The sequence below is a fragment of the Leucoraja erinacea genome, chromosome 6 (genome assembly GCF_028641065.1).
Source record: "Leucoraja erinacea ecotype New England chromosome 6, Leri_hhj_1, whole genome shotgun sequence".
Lineage (NCBI taxonomy): Eukaryota > Metazoa > Chordata > Chondrichthyes > Rajiformes > Rajidae > Leucoraja > Leucoraja erinaceus.
In genome coordinates, this window is record NC_073382.1 from 62770087 (window position 1) to 62795314 (window position 25228).

Here is a 25228-nt window from a genome sequence, read left to right on the forward strand (position 1 = left end):
CAAAGTGGATAACCTCACATTTATCCGCATTAAACTTAATCTGCCATGCATCTGCCCACTCCCCCAACCTGTCCAACTCACCCTGCATTCTCATAGCATCCTCCTCACAGTTCACACTACCACCCAGCATTGTGTCATCAGCAAATTTGCTAATGTTACTTTGAATCCCTTCATCCAAATCATTGATGTATATTGTAAATAGCTGCAGTCCCAGCACGGAGCCTTGCGGTACCCCACTAATCACTGCCTGCCATTCTGAAAGGGACCCGCTAATCCCTACTCTTTGTTTCCTGTCTGCCAACCACTTCTCTATCCATGTCAGCACTCTACCCCCAATACCATGTGCCCTAATTTTGACCACTAATCTCCTATTTGGGCCCTTATCAAATGCTTTCTGAAAGTCCAGGTACACTACATCCACTAGCTCTCCCTTGTCCATTATCCTAGTTACATCTTCAAAAAATTCCAGAAGATTAGTCAAGCATGATTTCCCCTTCGTAAATCCATGCTGACTCGGACCGATCCTGTTACTGCTATCCAATTGTTCGGCTATCTCATCTTTTATAATTGACTCCAGCATCTTCCCCACCACCGATGTCAGGCTAACTGGTCTATAATTCCCTATTTTCTCTCTCCCGCCTTTCTTAAAAAGTGGGATAACATTAGCTAACCACCAATCCACAGGAACAGATCCTGAGTCTATAGAACATTGGAAAATTATCACCAATACATCCACAATTTCTAGAGCCACTTCCTTAAGTACCCTGGGATGCAGACCATCAGGCCCTGGGGATTTATCAGCCTTCAGTCTATCCAACACCATTTCCTGCCTAATGTGGATTTCCTTCAGTTCCTCTGTCGTCCCAGATCCTCTGGCCACTACTATATCAGGAAGATTGTTTGTGTCCCCCTGAGTGAAGACAGATCCAAAGTACCTGCTCAACTCATCTGCCATTTCCTTGTTCCCCATAATAAATTCACCTTTTTCAGTCTTCAAGGGTCCAACTTTGGTATTAACTATTTTTTTCTTCTTTACATACCTAAATAAGCTTTTACTATCCTGCTTTATATTCTTGGCTAGCTTACCTTTGTACCTCATCTTTTCTCCCCGTATTGTCTTTTTAGTTATCTTCTGTTGTTCTTTAAACATTACCCAATCCTCTTGCTTCCCTTGTCAGCCATGGTCAATCCCTTTCTCCCCTTGGAATCTTTCTTCCTCCTCGGAATGAACTGATCCTGCACCTTCTGTGTTATTCCTAGAAATACCTGCCATTTTTGTTCCACTGTCATCCCTGCAAGTGTATCTTTCCAGTGAACTTTGGCCAGCTCCTCCCTCATGGCCTCATGGTCCCCTTTATTCAACTGTAACACTGACACCTCCGATCTACTCTTCTCCCTCTCCAATTGTAGATTAAACCTGACCATGTTATGGTCACTGCCTCCTAATGGCTCATTAACCTCGAGGTCCTTTATCAAATCCAGTTCATTACATAACACTAAATCCAGAATTGCCTTATCTCTGGTAAGCTCCAATACAAGCTGTTCTAAGAATCCATCACAAAGGCACTCTACAAAGTCCCTTTCTTGGGGTCCAGTACCAACCAGATTTTCCCATACTACCTGCATGTTGAAATCTCCCATAACAACCACAGCATTACTTTTACTACATGCCAATTTTACCTGATTCAAATTGCGCCCTATGTCCAGGCTGCTGTTTGGGGGCCTGTAGATTAGTCCCATTAGGGTCTTTTTACCCTTACAATTCCTTAGTTCTATCTATACTGACTCTACATCTCCTTTTTCAATGTCACCCCTTGCAATGGACTGAATTTCATTCCTCACCAACAGGGCAACCCCACCCGCTCTGCCCACGTGTCTGTCTTGTCGATGGAAGGTATACCCTTGAATATTCAGTTCCGAACCCTGGCCCTCTTGCAGCCATGTCTCAGTAATTCCCACAACATCATACTTGCCAGTTTCTAACTGAGCCTCAAGCTCGTCCACTTTATTCCTTATACTTCGCGCATTCAGATACAGCACTTTGACCTCCGTATTCACTTCCCCTCTCGAACCACTCACAATTGGCCCTGACCTTACTCTGTTGTCCATTTTCGAGCTTTCCTTCCCATTAATTCGAGAATCTTTCGTAATTTTTCCTGCAGCCACTTCCCCTTCAATTCCATCTTTTTACTCCCAATTTGTCAATCCCTCCCCCCCATTATTTAGTTTAAACCCACACATGTAGCCCTAGCAAACCAGCCTGCCAGAATGTCGGTCCCCCTCCAGTTAAAGTGTAACCGGTCCCTTTTGTGCAGGTCACCCCTACCCCAGTAGAGATCCCAGTGGTCTATAAATCTAAATCCTTGCTCCCTGCTCCAGCCTCTCAGCCACACATTCAGATCCCCTATCTCCCTGTTCCTGTCCTCACTAGCATGAGGTACTGGAAGCAATCCAGAAATAACCACCCTAGAAGTCCGGACTTTCAGTCTTCTGCCCAACTCTCTGAACTCATGTTGGAGAACCTCCTTCCTCTTCTTCCCGATGTCATTTGTGCCTATGTGCACAACCACTGCCGGCTGTTCACCTTGTCTCTCGAGGATGTTCAGAATTTGGCTCGTGACATCCTGAACTCTGGCACCAGGGAGGCAACAGACCATTCTCGCATCTCGTCTGCCGCCACAGAATCGCCTGTCCGCTCCTCAGACAATGGAGTCACCCACCACTAGGGCTCTGCCCGACATCGGTCTCGCCGGTCGAGTCCCATCTCTAGGATTGGAGCCACAGACGTGTCCGCCACTCGGACTGGAAACATCGTCTCCCTGGACAGTTCCCTAGAGGGCGTACCTGTTTTCATTAGGCACAGCCACCCGAGTCTTCTGCACTCCATGATTTCCACCCTTTCTCTCCGTCACACACCTTGGTTCTTCCTGTTTCCTCAGCGTGACTACCTCACTGTAGGTCCTGTCCAGGAAACTCTCATTTTCCCGGATGGTCCTGAGGTCATCCAGCTGCTTCTCCAGTGCCTCAACACAGTCCTTTAGGAGCTGAAGCTGGACCCACTTGCCACAGTTGTAGCAGCCAGAGGCTCCATCCGTGTCCCTGGGCTCCCACAGACTGCAAGCTTCACACCGTCTCATCTGCCCCAATATGTGTTCACCACGCTACGTCCTCTCAAGCTTTATGCGTAGGCTGCTCCCCGAAGACTCTTGAGCCAAAGACTCACACTTGTCTCACAGGGCACTTCCCTCACTGCCGCTCCCTAAGAGCCGTCCTGCTTACATTGACTGATAAATTGCCTAATTTACCAATTTACAAACCAAATTCCTCAGTTTTAAACTGTTTTCCCCCTCTGACTTACTTCTAACCCTCCTCCCACTCGAGTTAGAGCCAATCAGTACTTTTTCCTGCTTCTCTTTGCTGCTGTTTCTTCAAAATCCACGGGAGCTCTGAGTTAAGTCTGCCTGTGCTATGCCTCTCTTTTTAAATTGTTTTGCCCCCGACTCACTTCTAACTCTCCTCCCACTCGGGCTAGAGCCAATCACTGCTTTTTCCTGCTTCTCTTTGCTGCTGTTTCTTCAAAATCCACGGGAGCTCCTATTCTGATAGGAGCAGAATTACACCATTTGGCCCATCAAGTCTACCGCCATTCAACCATTTCCTTCTTAAGCCCCATTCGCCTGCCTTCTACACAAAACCCATATCACCCTTACTAATCAAGAATATACCTATCTCTGCCTTAAAAATATCCATTGACTTGGACTCCACAGCTTTCTGTCTATGTCTCTGGTGGCACAGTTGAAGGGCTTGCTTGATGAGAACCTTGCACAGGCTTTGACAGAAGGTAAAACTGAACGTGGAGCCATGTCTTCTGCCAAACAGGCAGAGGTTTCCTTAAAGGTTTTTAAACATCTTTAAGATCCAAAGACATTTAACATCAAGTACATGAATTAAAAGTAACATTTCCTATCTTCCCAAGAAAATCTAAATTAATTAAGCAGTTGAAATGATCAGAAATTATTACAAATATTGAATTAAAGGAAAAACACTTTAAAAAATGAACAACTTTCTCTTTGCCTCCTAATCTCAGGCTCACTATTCGCACCAAATTCAAAGGGTCTTAGATCCTAACTAAACGAGGATCTGATGGTAAATTCCCAGTCCAATACTAGGGGATCCAAGCAATTTTGGGACTCACCACTGGACTTCCGATGGGCTCTATTCAGATGTAGTGGTATCTGTGACATTCAGTAAATCTGAGTGCATATTTCTGAGAATTATTTCTATTAAAAGGACTGAATACTGGCAATTTCTTGTGAAACTGGCCTTAGCGAGCAAGATTTAGCCTGTTAAGAGCCAGTTAATTTGTTTTTAAAAAGCTTTTCAAATTAATCATAAGAAAATGATCCCAATTTTATACATTTGCTAATTTCCATTAATTAACTATAATTAATTAATTAATGCCAAATTTTCAGCTGACTGCTACCATGCTTCATCATAAAATCAAAATTTTGCAAAACACTCCAACACCTGAAGAACAAAAGCTTTGAACATATTATCTGTCATATCTGCACCTATAATAAATCAATGCAAGTTAATTGCCCTCAAATAGAGCTCAAAGTTGTCATGTCGATAAAATTTAAATTCTGCAGTGAAACATTTTAAAGTTAAGTTGAACAGGTGACAAACTTGTCAAGTCTTGTATGTAAAATAATGGGCTTTGAGCAAGAAACTAAAAAGTACAAGGGACCAAAGTAATCCAACGGCAAACCTAACGCAGCAGCATCTCACTGAATTGGGTAAAGTTGATTACAAACAGCAATGGGACTTGAAATTGCATGCTTCTCTAGCAGAATACACAGCATTCGATATCAATCAACATTCAACGCGACTGAGTCTAAGTATATAACTAAAGCTATACCAGGAGAACAAGCCTCAAGAGAGGGAGACATGCTAAAGAGTTCCAGAGATTATCTTATCTGCACCATTGCTGGGAGCAAGCTTCTGCCACACAAAGAACAGTGGGATCAGCTCAAATGTAAAATAGATAAGGATTCCCAGAATTTCATAGATGAGTCCTATTCTTCCTGGTGATGTCTCACAACTATTGTAATCCTTTCTCCAATGTCCATCCCAGCCCACACAATGACAAATCCTGTTTTGGACAAGTGGTGTACCAATACCCATGCCCATTGTGGCATCATTACTAAGGTCACTGAAAGTCTCCCTACAATTTGCAGCCGTGATTCCAGTTAAAATTACAACTTTCAGAGCTCAGCCATGGCAGGACATTGCCCAAATAACTTTTCATTCTGTGCATGACTCTTGAAATTACACATGTTTAATCTGTGTTACTATACTAACTGTTCAGTGGTTGGGAATAGTATCCCTTTTTTGCACAACGCTTTGCAAGTTGGATAAGTGAAAATTACAATGACTCCCATAGCTATCTTGACTACACTTCTTCCCACCCTTCTTCTTGTAAAGACTCTATCCCCTACTTGCAATACTTCCGTCTACGCCACATCTGTGCCCAGGACGAGGTTTTTCATGCAAGGGCAATGGAGATGTCCTCATTCATTAGGAAACGGGGGTTCCCCTCTTTCATTATAGATGAGGCCCTCACTAGGGTCTCCTCGATATCCTGCAGATCCGCTCTCACTCCCCCTCCCCTCTCGTAACAAGGACAGAGCCCCCCTTGTCCTCACCTTCCATCCCATCAGTTGTCGTATACAACATATAATCCTCCAACATCCTCCACCCTCTAAAAGGGATCCCACCACTGGCCACATCTTCTCATCTCCATCCATTTCTGCTTACCGCAGAGACCGTTCCCTCCGTAACTCCCTGGTTAACTCGTCCCTTCCCACCCAAACAACCCCCTCCCCAGGTACTTTCCCCTGCAGCCGCAGGAGAAGCAACACCTGTTCCTTTACCTCCCCCATCGACCCAAACAGTCTTTCCAGGTGAGGCTGAGGTTCACCTGCACCTACTCCAACCTCATCTACTGCATCTGCTGTTCCAGGTGTCAACTTCTCTACATCGGTGAGACCAAGCGCAGGCTCGGAGAGCGTTTCGCTGAACACCTCTGCTCAGTCCGTCTTAAACAAGCTGATCTCCTAGTGGCCCAGCACTTCAAATCTCCCTCCCATTCCCAATCTGACCTTTCTGTCCTGAGCCTCCTCCATTGTCAGAGTGAGGCCCAGAGCAAATTGGAGGAGCAGCACCTCATATTTCGCTTGGGTAGTTTACACCCTAGCGGTATGAACATTGACTTCAGGTAGCCCTTGCTCTCTCTCTTCATTCCCTCCACCCCACTTCCCAGTTCTCCCACTAGTTCCACTGTCTCCGCCTACATAATAAACACCAAATTTAATAAGCTTATGAGCTTTAATCTTGCTTGCTTTCTTCGAGTCAGAGTCAGAGAGTGATACAGTGTGGAAACAGGTCCTTCGGCCCAGCTGGCTCACACCGGTCATGTCCCAGCTACACTAGTTGAGGAGAAAAAATGTTTTTTCTTGCAGAAGGGGCAGGAAACATTTGCATGTGCACAGCATTTCAAATAGATAAAGCTATATTTACATATTTTTGGATACTCTGTATAAGCTTAATTTCACCACATAAATTGTGATAACTGTAAAGATACAATGAATACCACAGTAAATCCTTAGATCTTTCAATTACTTTGAAATAAAATCTTCGCAAAGCATCTTGCATGTTATGTATAATATGAACTTAAGGAACTTTTTCATTTTGCATACAATAAAAGGATACTCAACACACCATTATTATTTTCACTCACCCCTTTGGAATCAATCACTCCAGGGTTGGCATTGAATTTCACAGTTTTAAGTCTAGATCGTTCTTTCCTTTCAACTCTGTAGATAAACAAGGATGAATCAGAATATAATATTTCTCAACGATGCTTCAGGAGAAAACTAAAAAAACATTATTTTTTAAGGCAAGTGCAATGTGTAGCTTGAACTATTACATTTTTTACACATATTTATAATTTAAGATCACATTTGTGTAAAATCACACCATTTGATTCATCAGCTAAATGATTTTAACTCCCAAAACCCATTATTTTAACTCCCAAAACCCAATTTAAAGCAACGTCAACACCTGCATTGGGACCATATGGCATGCCTATTTACATGTCTGTCTAAATGCCTCTTAAATGTAATCATTGGATTTGTTTCCACCATAACATCTGGCACCACATTCTAGATATTAACCACTCTATGTGTAATAAAACGTACCTCTCAGAGCACCTTTAAAACTGGTTGGTGCTTCTAATGTTGTTAATGAGATCACTAAATGCTGTTCAAGGAAGACCTTAAAACTTACAGGAACATGGTATTTAAATTAAGTTTTAAGTGGGAGGAATGATTCCCTTGACTGCAAGAAACAATGAGAGAACAACTGCCAATCTACTCGTAGCCAATATCAATTATCTCAACTACTGATCCCATTTTCTAAATAGACTGGACCTTGGGAATGAGCAATATTTTATCGTCTTTATACTTTAGTAAAAACATGATTACACTGGAGAGGGTCCAAAGGACAATCATTGTGGCGCAGTGGTAGAGTCGCTGCCTTACAGCGAATGCAGCGTCAAATTCGATCCTGACCACGGGTGCTGTCTCTACAGAGTTTGTACGTTCTCCCCGTGATCTGCGCGGGTTTTCTCTGAGATTTTCGGTTTCCTCCCACACTCCAAAGAAGTACATGTTTCTAGGTTAATTGGTTTGGTAATTGTAAAAATTGTCCCTAGTGGGTGTAGGGTAGTGTTAATGTGTGGGGATCACTGGTCGGCGCGGATCCAGTAGGCCGAAGGGCCTGTTTCCACGCTGTATCTCTAAACTAAACGAAACTAAATTAGGTGTTGCCTGGTTGGGAAAAGTTCAGTTGTGAGGAGAGACTAGAGAAGCTAGGTAAAGGAAATATGATTGTGGTATATGTAATTATGAGGATGTAGACCGAGTAGACTGCAGGAATCTTTGCTTCCAACTGAGATGAATACTAGAGAGCTTAAAGTTAGGGTAAGGGGGGAAATTTAGAGAAGATCTGAAGGGATCTGATACCATATAGAGCGTGGGGTGTTCTAAGAATGCGTTGCCGTAGAGAATTGGAGTTGCTAAGAGCAATTAAGAAGTGTCTAAATGAGTACCTGATTCACCAAGGCATTGAAGGAGACAGACGAATGTAGCAAGATGTGATTAATATGGTTGGGTGCCCTTTGGAGGCATGGACATGGAGGGCCGATTAACTTGTTTCCATGTTATAATACTGTTTCCATTCTATAACTCAAAACCTAAGATTGCCTTCACGCCTTTCTTCCCACATGCTGAAACTGTTCAACATTGGATTTGTATCAGGCTGGATATATTGGTGACAATTAATGGTGGATTCCAGATTGCCCAGCCAGTTTAAAGTTATATGAAAGGCTAATCAAGTATTGGCACGCATTTCAAAGAAATCTGATTGAGAATTAAAGAAATTGTTTTCATCATTAGTCAAGCTCTATTTAAAATGCTATGTCTAGCTTTGAGCACTTGGCTTTCTGAAAGATAATGATCCATTATGGAAATTTCAAAGGCAAGAAATTATAAATATCGCACTGAAAAAAAAGGGATTTTTAAATCTTTCTTAATTCGAGAGACTCCCAAAACTGATTGCCTCAGTTGGAAGAACAAAATGGAAATAAACCATCATCATACTAATACTATTAATAGAAATGACAAAAGACTTGGACAATACCACATTATTTCATAAAGGTAGACACAAAATTGCTGGAGTAACTCAGTGGGTCAGGCAGCATCTTTGGAGAAACCCGATAGTGACGTTTTTGGGTCGGGACCCTTTCTGGAGAAATCCGATAGCGTTTTGGGTCGGGACTGATTGGATTGTAGGGGGGAGGGGGGGATGGGGGACTTTTGACCTTGGGACTCTGCCACTGCCAAAGTGAGGCCACACACAAACTGGAGGAACAGCACCCCATACTCTGCTTGGGTAGCTTACAACCGAGGCTCAAATCCACCCCCACCACGAACAGTCTGAAGAAGAGTCCCGATCCAAAGTGTCACCTATCCATTTTCTCCCGAGATGCTGCCTGACCTACTGAGTTATGCCCCTGTCCCACTTAGGAAACCTGAACGGAAACCTCTGAAGACTTTGCGCCCCACCCAAGGTTTCCGTGCGGTTCCCGGAGGTTGCAGGTGGTTGCCGGAGGTTGCAGGTAGGGAGACTGACAAAAACCTCCGGGAACCACACGGAAACCTTGGGTGGGGCGCAAAGTCTCAAGATGTTTCCGTTCAGGTTTCCTGACAGGGACATTACTCCAGCATTTTTTGTTTATCTTTGTTATAAAACCAAATCGGGCAGTTCATTTCTATTTTATTTTTTAATAAAGGTAAGAATGAGAATTTATATTTTGCTTGTCTCAAGTTGGTGTTAAAATGTTTCTAGTTATATCCTTGATTACAGAAAACAGTAGAGAACATTATTTTAAATTTCAAATTTCAAACATGATTCTTTCCCTCTCTCTCTTCTATCGGAAGGTACAAGAAATGGTGAATTAGGGGAATTTATTTTTTTAAACATGTTTTACAAAGTACTGCCTAAAATGGTGCTCAAAATAGTTTCATAAATAAACTGAAAAATAATTGGATATATACATAAGAAAGAAACATCTGCTGATTCTGGGGAATGAGCAGAGGCCTGGGAGCAAATGGCTATTATTTTTTTAAAAAGAGCAAGATGAGTAGAATCAGCAAGGAACTGAAAATTTCAGATGCTGTTATTTCCAAACGAACAGGGGTGTTACTCAGTGAATTAAACATCAAAGCACAAGCAGTATGGCTTGACAGAGGGAATTAGGAACTATGTCCCTCCTTGTTCATTGGCGGTTATATTGTCGTCTGTTCAGTAATGCACTAACTTAATGGGCATTTTTCAAAACAATGTGCCACTCTACTCAGGTAAACCATTGTGAGAAATGGAAACATTCGCAGTTTTATAAAGCCTCAGCATATTTATTTTGTAACCCATACATGCATCATTGTTCCTGAATGCGAAAAAACCTAGAGATTATTTTTGTCTGGAAAAACACTGACTGTCTGGCACTGATAACGCAGTGGTTTAATTAATTACATTGAATAGATTAATAATACATTATCTCAGCTCAAGAACATTTAAAATCTCATACAATTGTGTTAGACGAATAATGTTCCATAGTAATACATGTTTTAGGAATATGTCTAAAATATTGCAATGTAGTCCCTGGAAAGACATTACAGGGATAGCATAAATAAAAGGTGATTTTAATCGAACAATAAACAGGATATGGATTAGTGGATGCCATTGGAGGTCAGTATTTGTCGTCTCTCCCAAACTGTCTTTGAAAGTGTGTTCTTGGACCACTGTGGTCTTTCTGATGAAGGTACCTCCACATGATTATTTGGTACATGGACATCATGACTGTATGGTCCAAGTTTCCCTGCATTGGTCCAAATGGAGTGTTTCATGGGAATAACACATTAGGAATACAATAGCATTTGATGCCCTTAAGTGCTTGTTTTAAGTTGCAATTTGACACAAGAAAAACTATCAATGGTCGTTAATATATTTCTTGCTGGGTAAATAAGAAGCGGATATGCAGTTGCATAACATAGTAAAAACAAATCATAGTATTAATTTTTTAAGCACATGTTGGTTGAATGCATTTTGATGCAATAACTTTGATCCGCAGTCAAACATTGAGAAGTCATTATTGTTCAATTGTTTTATAAACTTTAACATAAAATGCATTTAAAACATAATGTTAATTATGGGCACATTTAACTGTCGCTGCTGGGCCAATACATTTTTAAAGTATTTGTTATGAATCATGGGATTAGAAAGAGACTTTTCCAGACCACTCTCATTCAATTGCAGTTCAATAAAAGCATTGAGTTCTTTTTTGAGCTGAACCTGCCGCAAACCTTTATCTCTCCAACCATAAACATAACCATCAATGGTTAGGATATGGGAGCACAGGGATTAGAATATTTATTCCGGTAAACCTGAATTAAATTGCACAGTAAATAGATAATAAAATGCTTGATTTATTTACCTTTTTTTGCTCGGTATGACACCCATCTCTTCACTGTCTCCTTCTGGTGTAACTCTTCGTGCCTGCCACCATTCATCATCAGACGCGTTGATAACATGTAAAATTTCACCGTATATGAAGCTAAGACCTTGACTCGGAAGACCACTGTCCTTGGTTTTGTCATAGTCAAATAGAGCTCTAAAAAATACATTTAAAAGTGTTGAATTTATTACTATGTAGTTATTATTCATTTTCAGCACACATCACTATTTCATATTTTTACTTTCATATTTTATGCTTAAAAACGTAGAAATCATATGCTTCCAGTAACTTGATAACATACTCATTTCATAATTCATCTTTTGAATCGTAACAGTATGGAGTGCAAGAAATCCTTGAATTTCAAACAAAGCTCTTTGCTCAGTCTGTACTAAATGCACATTTAAATGGTGCTAATTGATATTACATATGCAGATTTTAATCATAAGAAGACATTGCTTTGGTGCAGTCATTTGGACTTAGATATGTGCAACAACAAGTGCAGGAGGATGAGAACCAAATTTACTACATCAGGCACTTTACCACAGCACTCATTATTGCTAACGCTCACCATAATACTTGGCAGGTAATCAACACACCAGAGGAATTACAAATTAATCCCACCTATCTGATCTCACATGGAAGTCTAAAGGAACAATTCCAGAAATTCCGGAAGAGAATATTAAGCATCTAAAACCAAGAAACAGATTGAAAGAAAAGCAATGAACTCATGCATCTAAAGGAAGGAAGGAATACTATTATTTAACGAGTGTGTGGGGGGTTACAATTTAAGAGGAATATTAATTTTAAGAAACAAACCTACGACTAGAAAAACCTTTGTATTTCAGTTTGGAAGTGGGAGTGTGAACAATTTGAATGAGGAATTCCAGCAAGTACAAACATGAATCATTTTAAATCTATAAAAAATAATTTTCAAGGGGTACCGGATGGAGGGAACAAGTGGGGGTTAATGTTTGTCTATTGTTTTACAATTGTTTACTCATGTTTGGTTACTCTAATGAAGTTTGAAGTGTAATAGTTGAATGTATATATAGGTCTGTAGGTAGTATGGGAAATTGACTGGGGTAGATTATTATTCACTCAATTGATTTTTAAACATGGTGAAGTGTGGGGAAAGGGGTGAGATTTAATAAGTTTCTTCTTCTCACTCCTTTCGAGCTTGTACAGACCATCTAACAAATTTGCTTTTTGTTCTTTTCATTGCTTGTAAATAGTGATTGATAATTTCGATTTTGTTACTATTAATGTCTTTAATGTCTTTACTTGTTCGAAATAAATAAAATAAATAAATAAATAAATAAATACAAAGGGAGAGTGTCCTAGAAATTCACTCATACCACACAGCTGCTCTGGTATTAATATGTTAAGGTTCCAACCCTTAAAGGACATCCATCTAACAAATAACCGCACAGGTGGAAGTGTTTGTGCTGCTCTGCGCTGATCACTAAGACTCAGGATGAAAGGGAGGGAACCCGTTTCACTGTCCCTACACATCGTCCCCCACCTCCATGCACGTACCCTAGCAGCCCTTCCAGGTGAGAAAGAGGTGTATTTCCACGAACGTCATCTACTACATTCGATCTACTCCTTTACATCAACGGGACCAAGTACAGACTAAGCAACTGTTTCACCGAACACGTGCTGAGTCCGCCAAGGCCTAGTGGATCCTTTTGTTGCGTATGCTTTGCATGTAATGACTACTTGGGCTGCGATTCATGGACATCACCAGTTGCTGGGTGTCATCTCTGGTGATGCCCACCAGGCCTGTATTGCAGCCATCTTTAGCTTATGCTTGTTTTGGGGGCTAGTCCCCTTCAGTTTTCTCTTCAGCATATAAAAGGCATGCTCAATTGGGTTCAGATCGGTGATTGACTTGATCACTCAAGAATTGACCATTTTTTTACCTTTGAAAAATTCCTTTGTTGCTTTAGCAGTATGTTTGGGATCATTGTCTTGCTGTAGAATGAACCACCAGCCAATGGGTTTTTGTTTGAACTTGAGCAGATAGGATATATACTTCAGAATTCTATATGTCTATATACTTCAGAATTCATTATGATACAACCTTCAGCAGTTGTATCATCAATTAAGTTAAGTGAACCAGTACCTTCAGCAGCCATACATGCCCAGTTCACAACACCCCCACCATAGTATTTCACAGATGGAGTGGGTATGCTTTGGATCTTGGGCAGTTGGACACACTAGAGGCAGGAAACATGTTCCCGATGTTGGGGGAGTCCAGAACCAGGGGCAACAGTTTAAGAATAAGGAGTAAGCCATTTAGAACGGAGATGAGGAAAGACAGAGAGTGATGAGTCTGTGGAATTCTCTGCCTCAGAGGGCGGTGGAGGCAGGTTGCTTTCAAGAGAGAGCTGGATGCTTTCAAGAGAGAGCTAGATAGGGCTCTTAAAAATAGCGGAGTCAGGGGATGTGGGGAGAAGGCAGGAACGGGGTACTGATTGGGGATGATCAGCCATGATCACATTGAATGACGGTGCTGGCTCGAAGGGCCCAATGGCCCACTCCTGCACCTATTGTCTATTGTCTATAAACACTTTTAGGCAAGGAAGTGGCATCTACTATACAGCTTTATCATTGTAGCAGATTTGCCTGTAACATGGTCTACTTTTTATTGGGATTTGTTCGACATACATGGATAGTGCAAACTGTGTGCAGCATTGACCATATGTTATTGGTCAAGATAGTTTAAAGCAAGCTTCTATTGAATGAGACATTTTAATCCCCAAGAAATAAGCAGTTCTATTATTCATGAGAACAGTAAGTCAAATAGATGTAAATTTCTTCAAAATTTCATTAAAACCAGTCATGCATTGTGAGGAAAGTAAATAAAACCACCAGTAAACAAACAGATGAAAATGGATAAGAAATCAAAATTTGGAAGGTGTTCATAATGTTGAGGTAGTCAGAGACAGCAGAAGGGAAAAGTTGCAAGTCTTCAAGAAATTATGTTTGCAAGAAGAATTTTGTGAACTTTTACAAGAGCAGATGAAATGCACGTTTACAGATGTCAAAGCGAGCTTATTGAAAAACTGTTTTATAAAGGGCACATAAAAGTGCCAAGAATATTACATCAATTTACACTGGAATGCCTGCTGCCCAATTGTTGGGCCTATTTAAAAAAATTATTATTTAACACTTCAAAGAGACCAATAATCTTCTAAGGATAATTACAGAGAACTGCTAGAAAAATCAGGGGAATCAGAAGACTGAAAGATGGAGAGTAACATTGCTGCCAGCCATGTGGTGTAATTTGTGATATGAACCGCTAATAAAGTTCATACTGTCTTACGATAACTGAATAAACAAGATCCAAGATAGACACAAAGAGCTGGAGTAACTCAGCTGGACAGACAGCATGTCTGTAAACAAGGAATGGGTGGTGTTTTGGGTTGAGAAACGTCATCCATTCCTTCAGAGTGAAGAAGGGTCTTGAATAGTAGAATAGAATAGTTTCTTTATTGTCATTGTAACATGAACCATGTACAACGAAATTTAAAATGTCAGCCAGTCAGTGCAGCATTCAAACAGCAGATACGTCAACCATTCCTTCTCTCCAGAGATACTGCCCCTCCTGCTGAGTTACTCCAGCTTTTTGTGGCTATCTTCAGTTTAAACCAGCATCTGCAGTTCCTTCCTAAACAAGATCCAAAACCCCAGCACAAATTCTCAGAGTAATTTGAATGCATTTTCATGATTTTGTCACAAAATTCTTATGCAATTCAATTTCTAGGGCACACATAAACTGGTAAATAAATGTTCATGACCTTTGGCCAAGTGTTAATAATGTTGATTATTGGATAAATATTTTCAAGGATAACACATGTGCAATTCTTCCAAAAACCACCATGAAATCTTGTACATGTATCTGAAAGAGTACACAAGGACTTGTGATACGAACATCAGATTGGGTACTGTTACCAAACTAGGACATTGGCAAAGCTATCTGCGTAAGTAGACAGCAAGACACTATCTTTTGCTGTTGTATGGTCGCTACCAATTGATCCATGGATGACACTAAATCATCAGGCCATCACTCCATAACACAATGAAAGATCAGTGATTAAATGTGAGAGCAACTTAGTGTGTCATTTTCTATAATTTAGGATTTATAAATGGAATAGAAGATACCATGTTTGATTCTTTTGAAGGTCATATTCAAGGTGAACCAGATAATCGCAAACTTGCATGCCTAAGTTTTTTCTTAAAAAGAGATAACATTTATGAAAATGTTCTCAATATTTCTGATAATTCCATATTCTAAATTAATGTGGGATTAGAGAATTTCCCCAATAAACTTTCTTGCTGGATTATTTTTATCATTAATATTTATAGATAAATTGACAGTGTAAACAAATTGCCATTGTTATTTCCAATACTCTGATTAGTAGTATAATCTTAAATTTAAGAGGTCCTGGTCATGCATTTTCATTTATTAATTCAACTCCAAACAAAGATTACTCATTCGTCTATATCGAGCCTCATCTTTAAAAACCCTTCCGTTAGTTTGCATATTTACAGCTTGGTCAATCTAGAGAAGCAAAACCACTCTAAGTTATTTGATAGACTATGATATGAATGGCTGATCAGAACATTGAACAGGATAACAGGATTAGGCATTACACTGTTGGGCCTGTTCAATTCCTGACTGATTCCACATTTTCTTCCAGACCAGGTAGTATCCCATCAATCTAAAAAATATTAACAATCCAAATTTTGAAAGCTCTAATTCTTCTTTCTGAGAGAGTACTATAACCTAAGATTTTCAGCTAGTTCTACATTCTTTTACAAACTACTTTCAGATTGATTGAATGGTTCAATTTCTCCCTTGTTTTACAGTTCTGTTTTCTCCCGAGGGTTCTTTCACGATTGATTGCTTTCATAAATCTTCAATAATTTGACATTTGTAGCTTCCAGTTGTTTTCTTCATCGATACTTTTATGGGCCCTCCATTCTTTTTATACTTTTGAATAAAAATTGACATCAGTTAGTCTTATTTCTTGTCCCTCTGGAGCATTCTGCCAACAAATAACAAAATAAAGTTGTTCTGACATAGTCACTCTCAGCAAAGAGAGTTAGTCATACAGTGTGGAAAAGGCCCTTCAGTGCAACCTGCCCACACTGGCCAAAGTCCCAGTTACACTAATCCCACCTGACTGCATATGGCCCATATTCCTCCAAACCTATCCCATCCATGTACCCATTGAACTGTTTCAATAGACAATAGACAAAGGTGTAGGAGTAGGCCATTCAGCCCTTCGAGCATGCACCGCCATTCAATGTGATCATGGCTGATCATCTGCAATCAGCACCCCGTTCCTGTCTTCTCCCCATATCCCTTGACTCCGCTATCTTTAACAGCTCTATCTAACTCTCTCTTGAAAGCATCCAGAGAACCGGCCTCCACCGCCCTCTGAGGCAGAGAATTACACAGACTCACAACTCTCTGGATGAAAAGGTATTTCCTCATCTCAGTTCTAAATGGCTTACCCCTTATTCTTAAACTGTGGCCCCTGGTTCTGGACACCCCCAACATCGAGAACATGTTTAAGAAGGAACTGCAGATGCTGGAGAATCGAAGGTTACACAAAAAAGCTGGAGTCCTGCAACCTATTAAACCTGAAGAATCTTATAGATGCTGCTGCACCCGCTGAGTTTCTCCAGCTTTTTTGTGTAACTCAGAACATGTTTCCTGCCTCTATGTCCTTAATCTCTTATATGTCCAATAAGATCCCTTCTCATCCTAAATTCCAGAGTATACAAACCCAGCCACTCCAATCTATCAACTTATGACAGTCCCTCCATACCGGGAATTAACGCTGCACTCCCTCAATAGCAAGAATGTCTTTCCTCACATTTGGAGACCAAAACTGCACACAATACTCCAGGTGTGGTCTCACTATGGCTCTGTACAACTGCAGAAGGACCTCTTTGCTCCTATACTCAACTCCTCTTGTTATGAAGGCCAACATACAATACAATACAATACAATTTATTTGTTGTCATTTGAACCCAGAGGTTCAAACTAAATTTGGTTTCTGCAGTCATACAAACAAGAAGAAGAACCAAGACACAACACAATTTACACAAACATCCATCACAGTGAATCTCCTCCTCACTGTGATGGAAGGCAAAGTCTTATCTCTCCCCTGCACTCCTCGTTCTCCTCCCGTTGTCAGAGTCAAAGCCCCCGGCGGGCGATGGTAAATAAGTCCCGCGGCAATTATAAAGCCGCCCGGGCGATGCAAGGCCCTGCTCCGGGTCTTGGTGTTGGAGTTCCCGGCGTGCGCTAGCAAGTCCCTAACATACCATTTGGTTTCTTCATTGCCTGCTGTACCTACATGCTTCCATTCAGTGACTGATGAACAAGGACCCTCCAGATCCCGTTATACTTCCCCTTTTCCCAACTTGACACCATTTAGATAATAATCTGCCTTATGGCTAGTTTTCACGGGGCGACTTGACGCAAGATGTAGCCAGAGTGGAGTGGTCGTGGTCTAGCACGATATCACACGATATAACGGGGGTAGAGTAAAGAGTTCCCACGGTACTCGGCAATTCTGTCATTTGTGCGAGTGACTTGTCCGTCTCCCGATCTTTCCCGAATCAACATCGTGGACTGTATCCTTCTCACGTGGCACAAATGATGTTCTTTTGTTGTCACACACTCTATTCGTTTTTTTTCACCCGAGCTCTTTAATGAGCTGAAAATAATCTGTGTTTTTTTAGACAAATGTTGTTTTGGTGTGATGCACCTTCTCTCAATATGTGCAAGAAGTCGTCTTTTTATTTTGTCAAATATGAATAAAGACTGTGTCTCCATTGATCCCTACTGATTGTGTTATTTTATGATCTACTGAGATTTTCTATCCTTTCAGTCTGAAGAAACTTTCAGCCCCAAACGCCACCCGTTTTCTCTCCTAATCTCCTAATGTGAGGCTCCAATCAACTGGTGTCTATCTTCAAAGTCTGACCAGGACTGCATCTCTCTCTCTCTCTCTCTCTCTCTTGTCCTCTCTTCTCTCCTCTTCCCTCTCTCCTCAACACAGGCATTCTGGATGAACTCCGCGGGCATGGCAGCATCTACGGAGAGAAATGGACAGCAACCCATTCTTCAGGCTGCCTTACGTCTCTCTCTCCCTCCCCCCAACTCCCACCCACACACACGAATGCAGGAGAAACTCAGCGGGTGCAGCGGGGCCGAAACGTTGTCTATTTCCTTCGTTCCATAGATGCTGCTGCACCCGCTGAGTTTCTGCAGCATTCGCGTGTGTGGGTGGGAGTTGGGGGGGGAACATAAGGCAGCCTGAAGAATGGGTCGCTGTCCATTTCTCTCCGTAGATGCTGTCTCCCGCGGATTCCTCCATTCATGCCTGTGAACATGAGAGGGAGGGAGGGAGAGAGAGAGAGAGAGAGAGAGAGCAGTCCTGGTCAGTCCCCCGAAGATAGACACCAGTTGCTTGGAGCAACTCAGCGGGACAGGCAGCATCTCTGGACCCAACACCATTTGGCTGCTCGGGTCGAGAGCCTTCTTCACACTCTCCCTCCCTCACTCTCACACAGGCATGAATGGAGGAACTCAGGGAGGCATTATTTACGTTCCTTCTCCTCCAGTGCTGCCCGTCCCGCTGAGTTGCTCCAAGCAACTGGTGTCTATCTTCAAAGGACTGACCAGGACTGCCTCTCTCTCTCTCTCTCTCTCTCTCTCCTCTCTGTCACAGTCACACAGGCATGAATGGATGCTTTTACTCCGCGGGCCAGACAGCATCTTCGGAGAGAAATGGACAGCCCCATTCTTCAGGCTGCCTTATGTCTCTCCCCCCCCCCCCCCCCCCCCCCACTTCCCAACTCCCACCTACCCACGAATGCTGGAGAAACTCAGCGGGTGCAGTGGGGCCAAAACGTTGTCTATTTCCTTCGTTCCATAGATCCTGGCCCGCGGAGTTCCCTTTAGAAACTGCTTTCAGACAAAAAGAGACACACTGACATTAATGAAATGCTTAGCTAGTTTTATTAGATTTGTATGTAAATAGCAAACTGGCTGGATTCACTCTATCCAACCTCCGGGTTCACCGTTGGCAGGAGTTCCCACGGTGACCGCAAGAGTTACTACGGATATCGCACGGGACACTTCGTTCATAAAATGTTGCAATGCTCAACCACAAGTGCACAAGACACTCTTGGACAAATTCAAACATGTTTGAATTTTCTCCTGAGTACCCAAGGTACACGATTACCTGCCGTTAGCGCCACGGTGGTCCACGAATGCCGTATTGTTACCGCACGAGGTTCCCACGATGTCAAACTCTGGTTACCTCTTGCGTCAAGTCGCACCGTGAAAAGGGGGTTTTACTGTTTTTGCCACCAAAGTGGATAACCTCACATTTATCCACTTTAAACTGCATCTGCCATGCATCTGCCCACTGACTCAACCTGTCCAGGTCACCCTGCATCTACATGGCATCCTCCTCACGGTTCACACTGCCACCCAGCTTTGTGTCATCTGCAAAATTGCTAATGTTACTTTTAATCCCTTCATCTAAATCATTAATATATATTGTAAATAGATGCAGGTCCCAGCACTGAGCCTTGCGGTATCCCACTAGTCACTGCCTGCCATTCTGAAAGGGACCTGTTAATCCCTACTCTTTATTTGCTGCCTGCCAACAAATTTTCTATCCATGTCAACACCCTACCTCCAATATCATGTGCTCTAATTTTGCTCGCTAATCTCCTAATGTGGGACCTTATCAAATACTTTCTGAAAATCCTGGTACACAACATCCACTGGGTCTCCCTTGTCCATTTTCCCAGTTACATCCTCAAAAGATTCTAGAAGATTAGTCAAGCATGATTTCCTCTTCGTAAATACACGCTGACTCAGTTCGATCCAAATGTGCCGCTATATAATCTTTTATAATTGACTCCAGCATCCTTCACATCACCGATGTCAGGCTAACTGGTCTATAATTCCATGTTTTCTCTCTCCTGCATTTCTTAAAAAGTGGGATAAAATTAGCTACCCTCCAATCCACAGGAACTGATCCTGAATCTATAGAACATCTATAGAACATTGGAAAATGATCACTAATGCATCTACGATTTCTAGAGCCACTTCCTTAAGTACCCCAGGATGCAGACCATCAGGCCCTGGGGATTCATCAGCCTTCAGTCCCATCAGTCTACCCAACACCATTTCCTGCTTAATGTGAATTTTCTTCAGTATCTTCGTCACTCTAGATCCTCTGGCCACTAGTATATCAGGGAGATTATTTGTACCTCCTCAGTGAAAACGGATCCAAAGTACCTGTTCAACTCGTCTGCCATTTCCTTGTTCTCCATAATAAATTCACCTGTTTCTGTCTTCAAGGGTCCAACTTTGGTCTTAATTATTTTTTTCCTTGTGATATACCTAAGGAAGCTTTTACTATCCTCCTTTATATTCTTAGCTAGCTTACCTTCGTATCTCATCTTTTCTCCCCGTATTGCCTTTTTGGTTTTCTTCTGTTGCTCAGTTACCCAATATTCTGTTTTCTTCTGTTACAAAGTTTGCAATATTCTGGCTTCCCGCTCATCTTTGCTATGTTATACTTCTCTTTTATTTTTATACTGTCCCCGACTTCCCTTGTCAGCAATGGTCGCCCCTTACTCCCCTTGGAATCTTTCTTCCTCTTTGGAATGAACTGATCCTGCACCTTCTGTATTATTCCCAGAAATACCTGCCATTTTTGTTCCACTGTCATCCATGCAAAGGTATCTTTCCAGTCAACTTTGGCCAGCTCCTCCCTCATGGCTCCATTGTCCCCTTTGTTCATCTGTAATACTGACACCTCTGATTTGCCCTCCTCCCTCTCAAATTTTAGATTAAAACATCATATAATGGTCACTACCTGCTATGGCTCCTTTACCTCGAGTTCTCTTATCAAATCCAGTTCATTACACAACACTAAATCCAAAATTGCCTTATCCCTGGTACGCTCCAGTACAAGCTGCTCTAAGAATCCATCACGGAGGCAATCCACTAACTCCCTTTCTTGGGGTCCAGTGCCAACCTGATTTTCCCAGTCTACCTGCTTGTTGAAATCTTCCATAACAACTGTAGCGTTACCTTTACAACATGCCAATTTTAACTCTACTAGGCTACTGTTTAAGGGCCTGTAGATAACTCCCATTAGGGTCTTTTTACCCGTACAATTTCTCAGTTCTATTCATACTGACTCTACATCTCCTGATTCTATGTCACTCCTCGCAAGGGACTGAATTTCATTCCTCACCAACAGAGCAACCCCACCTCATCTGCCCACCTGTCTGTTTTTTCGATAGGACGTATACCCTTGAATATTCAGTTTCTTAAATGTTGCGATAGTCCCTGTCACAACTAGCTCCTCTGTCAGCTCGTTCCATACACCCACCACCCTTTGAGTGCAAAAATTATTCCTCAGATTCCTATTAAATCTTTTCCCATTCACCTTAAACCTATGTCCCCTACTCTGGGCAAGAGACTCTGTGCATCCACCTGATCTAGTCCTCTCATGATTTTATACACCTCTATAAGATCACCCCTCATCCTCCTGTGCTCCAGGGAATAGTCCCAGATTACTCAACCTCTCCCTATAGCTCAGAGGGGAATCCTCGACCTCGCGGAGGTGCGCAGGATCTATAAACACCCGGGAGGCCTTCATGAAGTCCGGAATCGAGGCCGTCGGGCAGGATCTCCCAGCAGCAAATGAGCTGGAGGTGCTGACTGTAAGGGAATTTCCGATCACTGGGGAATCCCTGACCTCGCAGAGACTCGTAAGTACTGTACCTGTAAACACCAAGGACATCTTCATGGTGTATGGAAACGTGGTCGTCGGGCAGGACTACAAGTAAGACTGAAGCGCAGGGGACTTCGGCCCCCTCTCCCTACCATCCTACTAGCCAACATACAGTTACTAGAAAACAAAGTGGATGACTTAAGGGCAAGGCTGCTTCACCAAAGATAGCTGAGGGAATGCTCTGTGTTCTGCTTCACAAAGACATGGCTCACCCCCAGCTCCCCAGACTCAGCGGTCCAGCCTGAAGGGTTCTCCATCCACTGTGTGAACCATACGCAGGCATCTGGGAAAGGGAGAGGAGAGGGGCGTCTGCTTCAAGGTCAACTGTTCGTGATGCTCAGACGTGGCAGTCCTATCAAACTCCTGCTCTCCGCACCTGGAACCTACCGCCCCTTCTACCTACCGAGGGAATTCACCTCCATCATCCTGACCGCGGTCTACATCTGACACTGGAGGAGCACTGGAGGAGCTGCACGCCGTGGTTAACAAGCACCAGACAGCCAACCCTGAGGCATTTACCACCGGGGACTTCAACAAAGCTAACCTGAAGAAATCGCTTCCTAACTTCCACCAACATGTCTCCTGCAGCACCAGAGGATCAAACACCCTTGACCACTGCTACACAACCATTAAAGATGCATATCGCTCCATCCCTCGCCCTCACTTCGGAAAATCCAGCGGTGCTGCTTTGTCCTGCATACAGGCAGCAACTGAAGAAAGCGCCCCCAGAGGTGAGGACTGTACAGAGCTGGTCAGGGAAGGCAGAGGAACAACTCCAAGACTACTTGGAGTCTGTGGTCTGGGCAATGTTGAGGGACATGGCAACAGACCTGAGTGAATACATCACAGTTGTCACAGACTTCATAAAGAAAATTGTGGAGGACTGTGTTCCAACAAAAACCTTCCAAGTGTTTCCTAACCAGAAGCCTTGGATGTACCATGAGATCCACATTCTCCTGAAGATCCTGGGCATTCAAGTCTGGCGAAGCAGATGTCTAAAAGAAGTCCAGACACGATCTTGGTAATACCATCAAAAAGGCCGAAAGGGGCTTCTGCTCTAAGTTGGAGGATGAGACGAATGCTCGGCAAATTGGGCAGGGCTTGAATGCCATCATGGACTACAAGGCGAAATCAGGAGACGGCTCAAACAACAGCGAAGCATCACTCCCTGATGAGCTCAATGCGTTCTAAGTACGGTTCAATAGGGAGAACACTGATGTGCCTTCCCGAGCCCGTATTCGCCCTGATGGTGTTAGTCACAGTCACATAGGCCGACGTCAGCAGATCCTGCAGGGGGTGAACCCTCAGAAAGCGCCTGGAACTGATGGTATACCCGGTCGAGTTCTCAAGACCTATGCAGACCAATTGGCAGGAGTTTTTGCAGACATTTTCAACCTCTCACTTACTTCTGAGGTCTGAGGTTCCCACCTGCTTTAAGAGGGCATCAATAATACCGGTGCCCAAGAAGAGTAAGATGACATGTCTCAATGACTATCGACCAGTGGCACTAACATCTGTGGAGATGAAGTGCTTTGAGAGGTTACTTATGGTGCACATTAACTCCTACCTCGACAAGAACCTCGACCAACTACAGTTCGCTTACCGCCACAACAGGTCAATGGAGGATGCAATTTTGCTTGCTCTCCACTCCACACTGGACCACTTGAACAATAAAAACACCTACGTCAGGCTGTTGTTTATAGACTACAGCTCGGCTTTTAATGCCATCAACCCTTCCAAGCTGATTATCACGGAACTGGGCGTCTGAGCATCCCTCTGCAATTGGATCCTCGACTTCTCATCCACAGACCACAGTCTGTTCGAATTGGCTGAACCACTTCATCCTCAGTAACCATTAGTACGGGAGCACCTCAAGGCTGCTTGCTCAGCCTCCTGCTTTACTCACTCTATACCCATGACTGCGTAGCCGGTCATAGTGCAAACTCCATCATCAAGTTCGCCGGCGACACCACTGTGGTTGGACGAATCACAGATGGGAACAAGTCAGAGTATAGAAGTGAGATCGACCGACTGACCAAATGGTGCCAGCACAACAACCTGGCTCTCAACACCAGCAAAACCAAGGAACAGATTGTGGACTTTGGTAGGGGAAGGCTGAGGACCCACAATCCTGTTTATATCAACGGGACGATGGTGGAGAGGGTCAATAACTTCAAATTCCTGGGCATGCATATATCAGAAGATCTTTCCTGGACCCAGCACACCGATGTAATTGTAAAGAAGGCACATCAGCGACTCTACTTCCTGAGAAGTTTACAGAGATTTGGCATGTCGAAGAGGATTCCCCTAAACTTCTACAGGTGCATGGTAGAGAGCATTCTGACTGGTTGCATCGTAGCCTGGTTCAGCAACTTGAAAGTCCAGGACCAAAAAAGACTACAAAAGGTTGTGACCACTGCCCAGTCCATCACCGACTTTGACCTTCCAAACGTCGAAGGGATCTATCGCAGTCACTGCCTCAAAAAGGCAGCCAAAATCATCAAGGACCTACACCATCCTGACCACCCACTCATCTCACCATTGCCATCAGGAAGAATGGACAGGAGCCTGAAAACTGTAATGTCCATGTTCAGGAACAGCTTCTTCCCCACAGCCATCAGGCTATTAAACACAACGAATAAGCTATGCGCTATGATCTGTAAAAGACTATATCACTATTTGTTATTTGCACTATATGTTATTTATTGAACTTTTCTTTTTTTTCCCGTTATGTATAATGTTTACATATTCATATATTCTGTTGTGTTGCAGCAATGAAGAATTTCATTGTCCCGTCCGGGACATGTGACAATAAAACACTCTTGACTCTTGAGACCGTCGAGTCCTGGCAACAACCTCATAAATCTTCTCTGTACCCTTTCCAGTTTTACAACATCTCTATATTACTAAAAATCTGTTCTTGACCGGTTTCGGCTTTCTGTGCTGCGGTTTCCGAGAGTACGCCGCCACCTACGGCCGTCATTTTTGGCCACCTCGCTCAGAGCCCCCCTCCGCCGCGTGTGTGCCGAGGATTTTTCCCGTCGATGAAAATTGATATTGTATATTGTATTGTATGTGGGAGAAACTGGAGCACAGGAGGATCACCAGTGCAGCCACAGTGAGATCATGCAGCCTTTGAATGGGTCAAGTTGAACCTGGGTCTCTAAAGCAGGAGCAGCGAGTCAACTGGACTATTTGCAGTTCCAATTATGCCGCCCCGAATGGAACCCAGAAAACAACG

General features: G+C 42.8%; 1 protein-coding gene across 1 annotated transcript in view; it reads right to left on the minus strand.

Moving 5' to 3' along the window:
• The window catches only part of LOC129698425 (disks large homolog 2-like), a 633990-nt gene that overhangs the window by 72824 nt on the left and 535938 nt on the right, over positions 1-25228 (minus strand). The window contains exons 16-17 of the mRNA XM_055637570.1: positions 11114-11290; positions 6800-6875 (exon numbers count right to left, since the gene is read on the minus strand). Coding sequence (XP_055493545.1) covers positions 6800-6875; positions 11114-11290 — 253 coding nt within the window. The remainder of the gene's footprint in view (positions 1-6799; positions 6876-11113; positions 11291-25228) is intronic.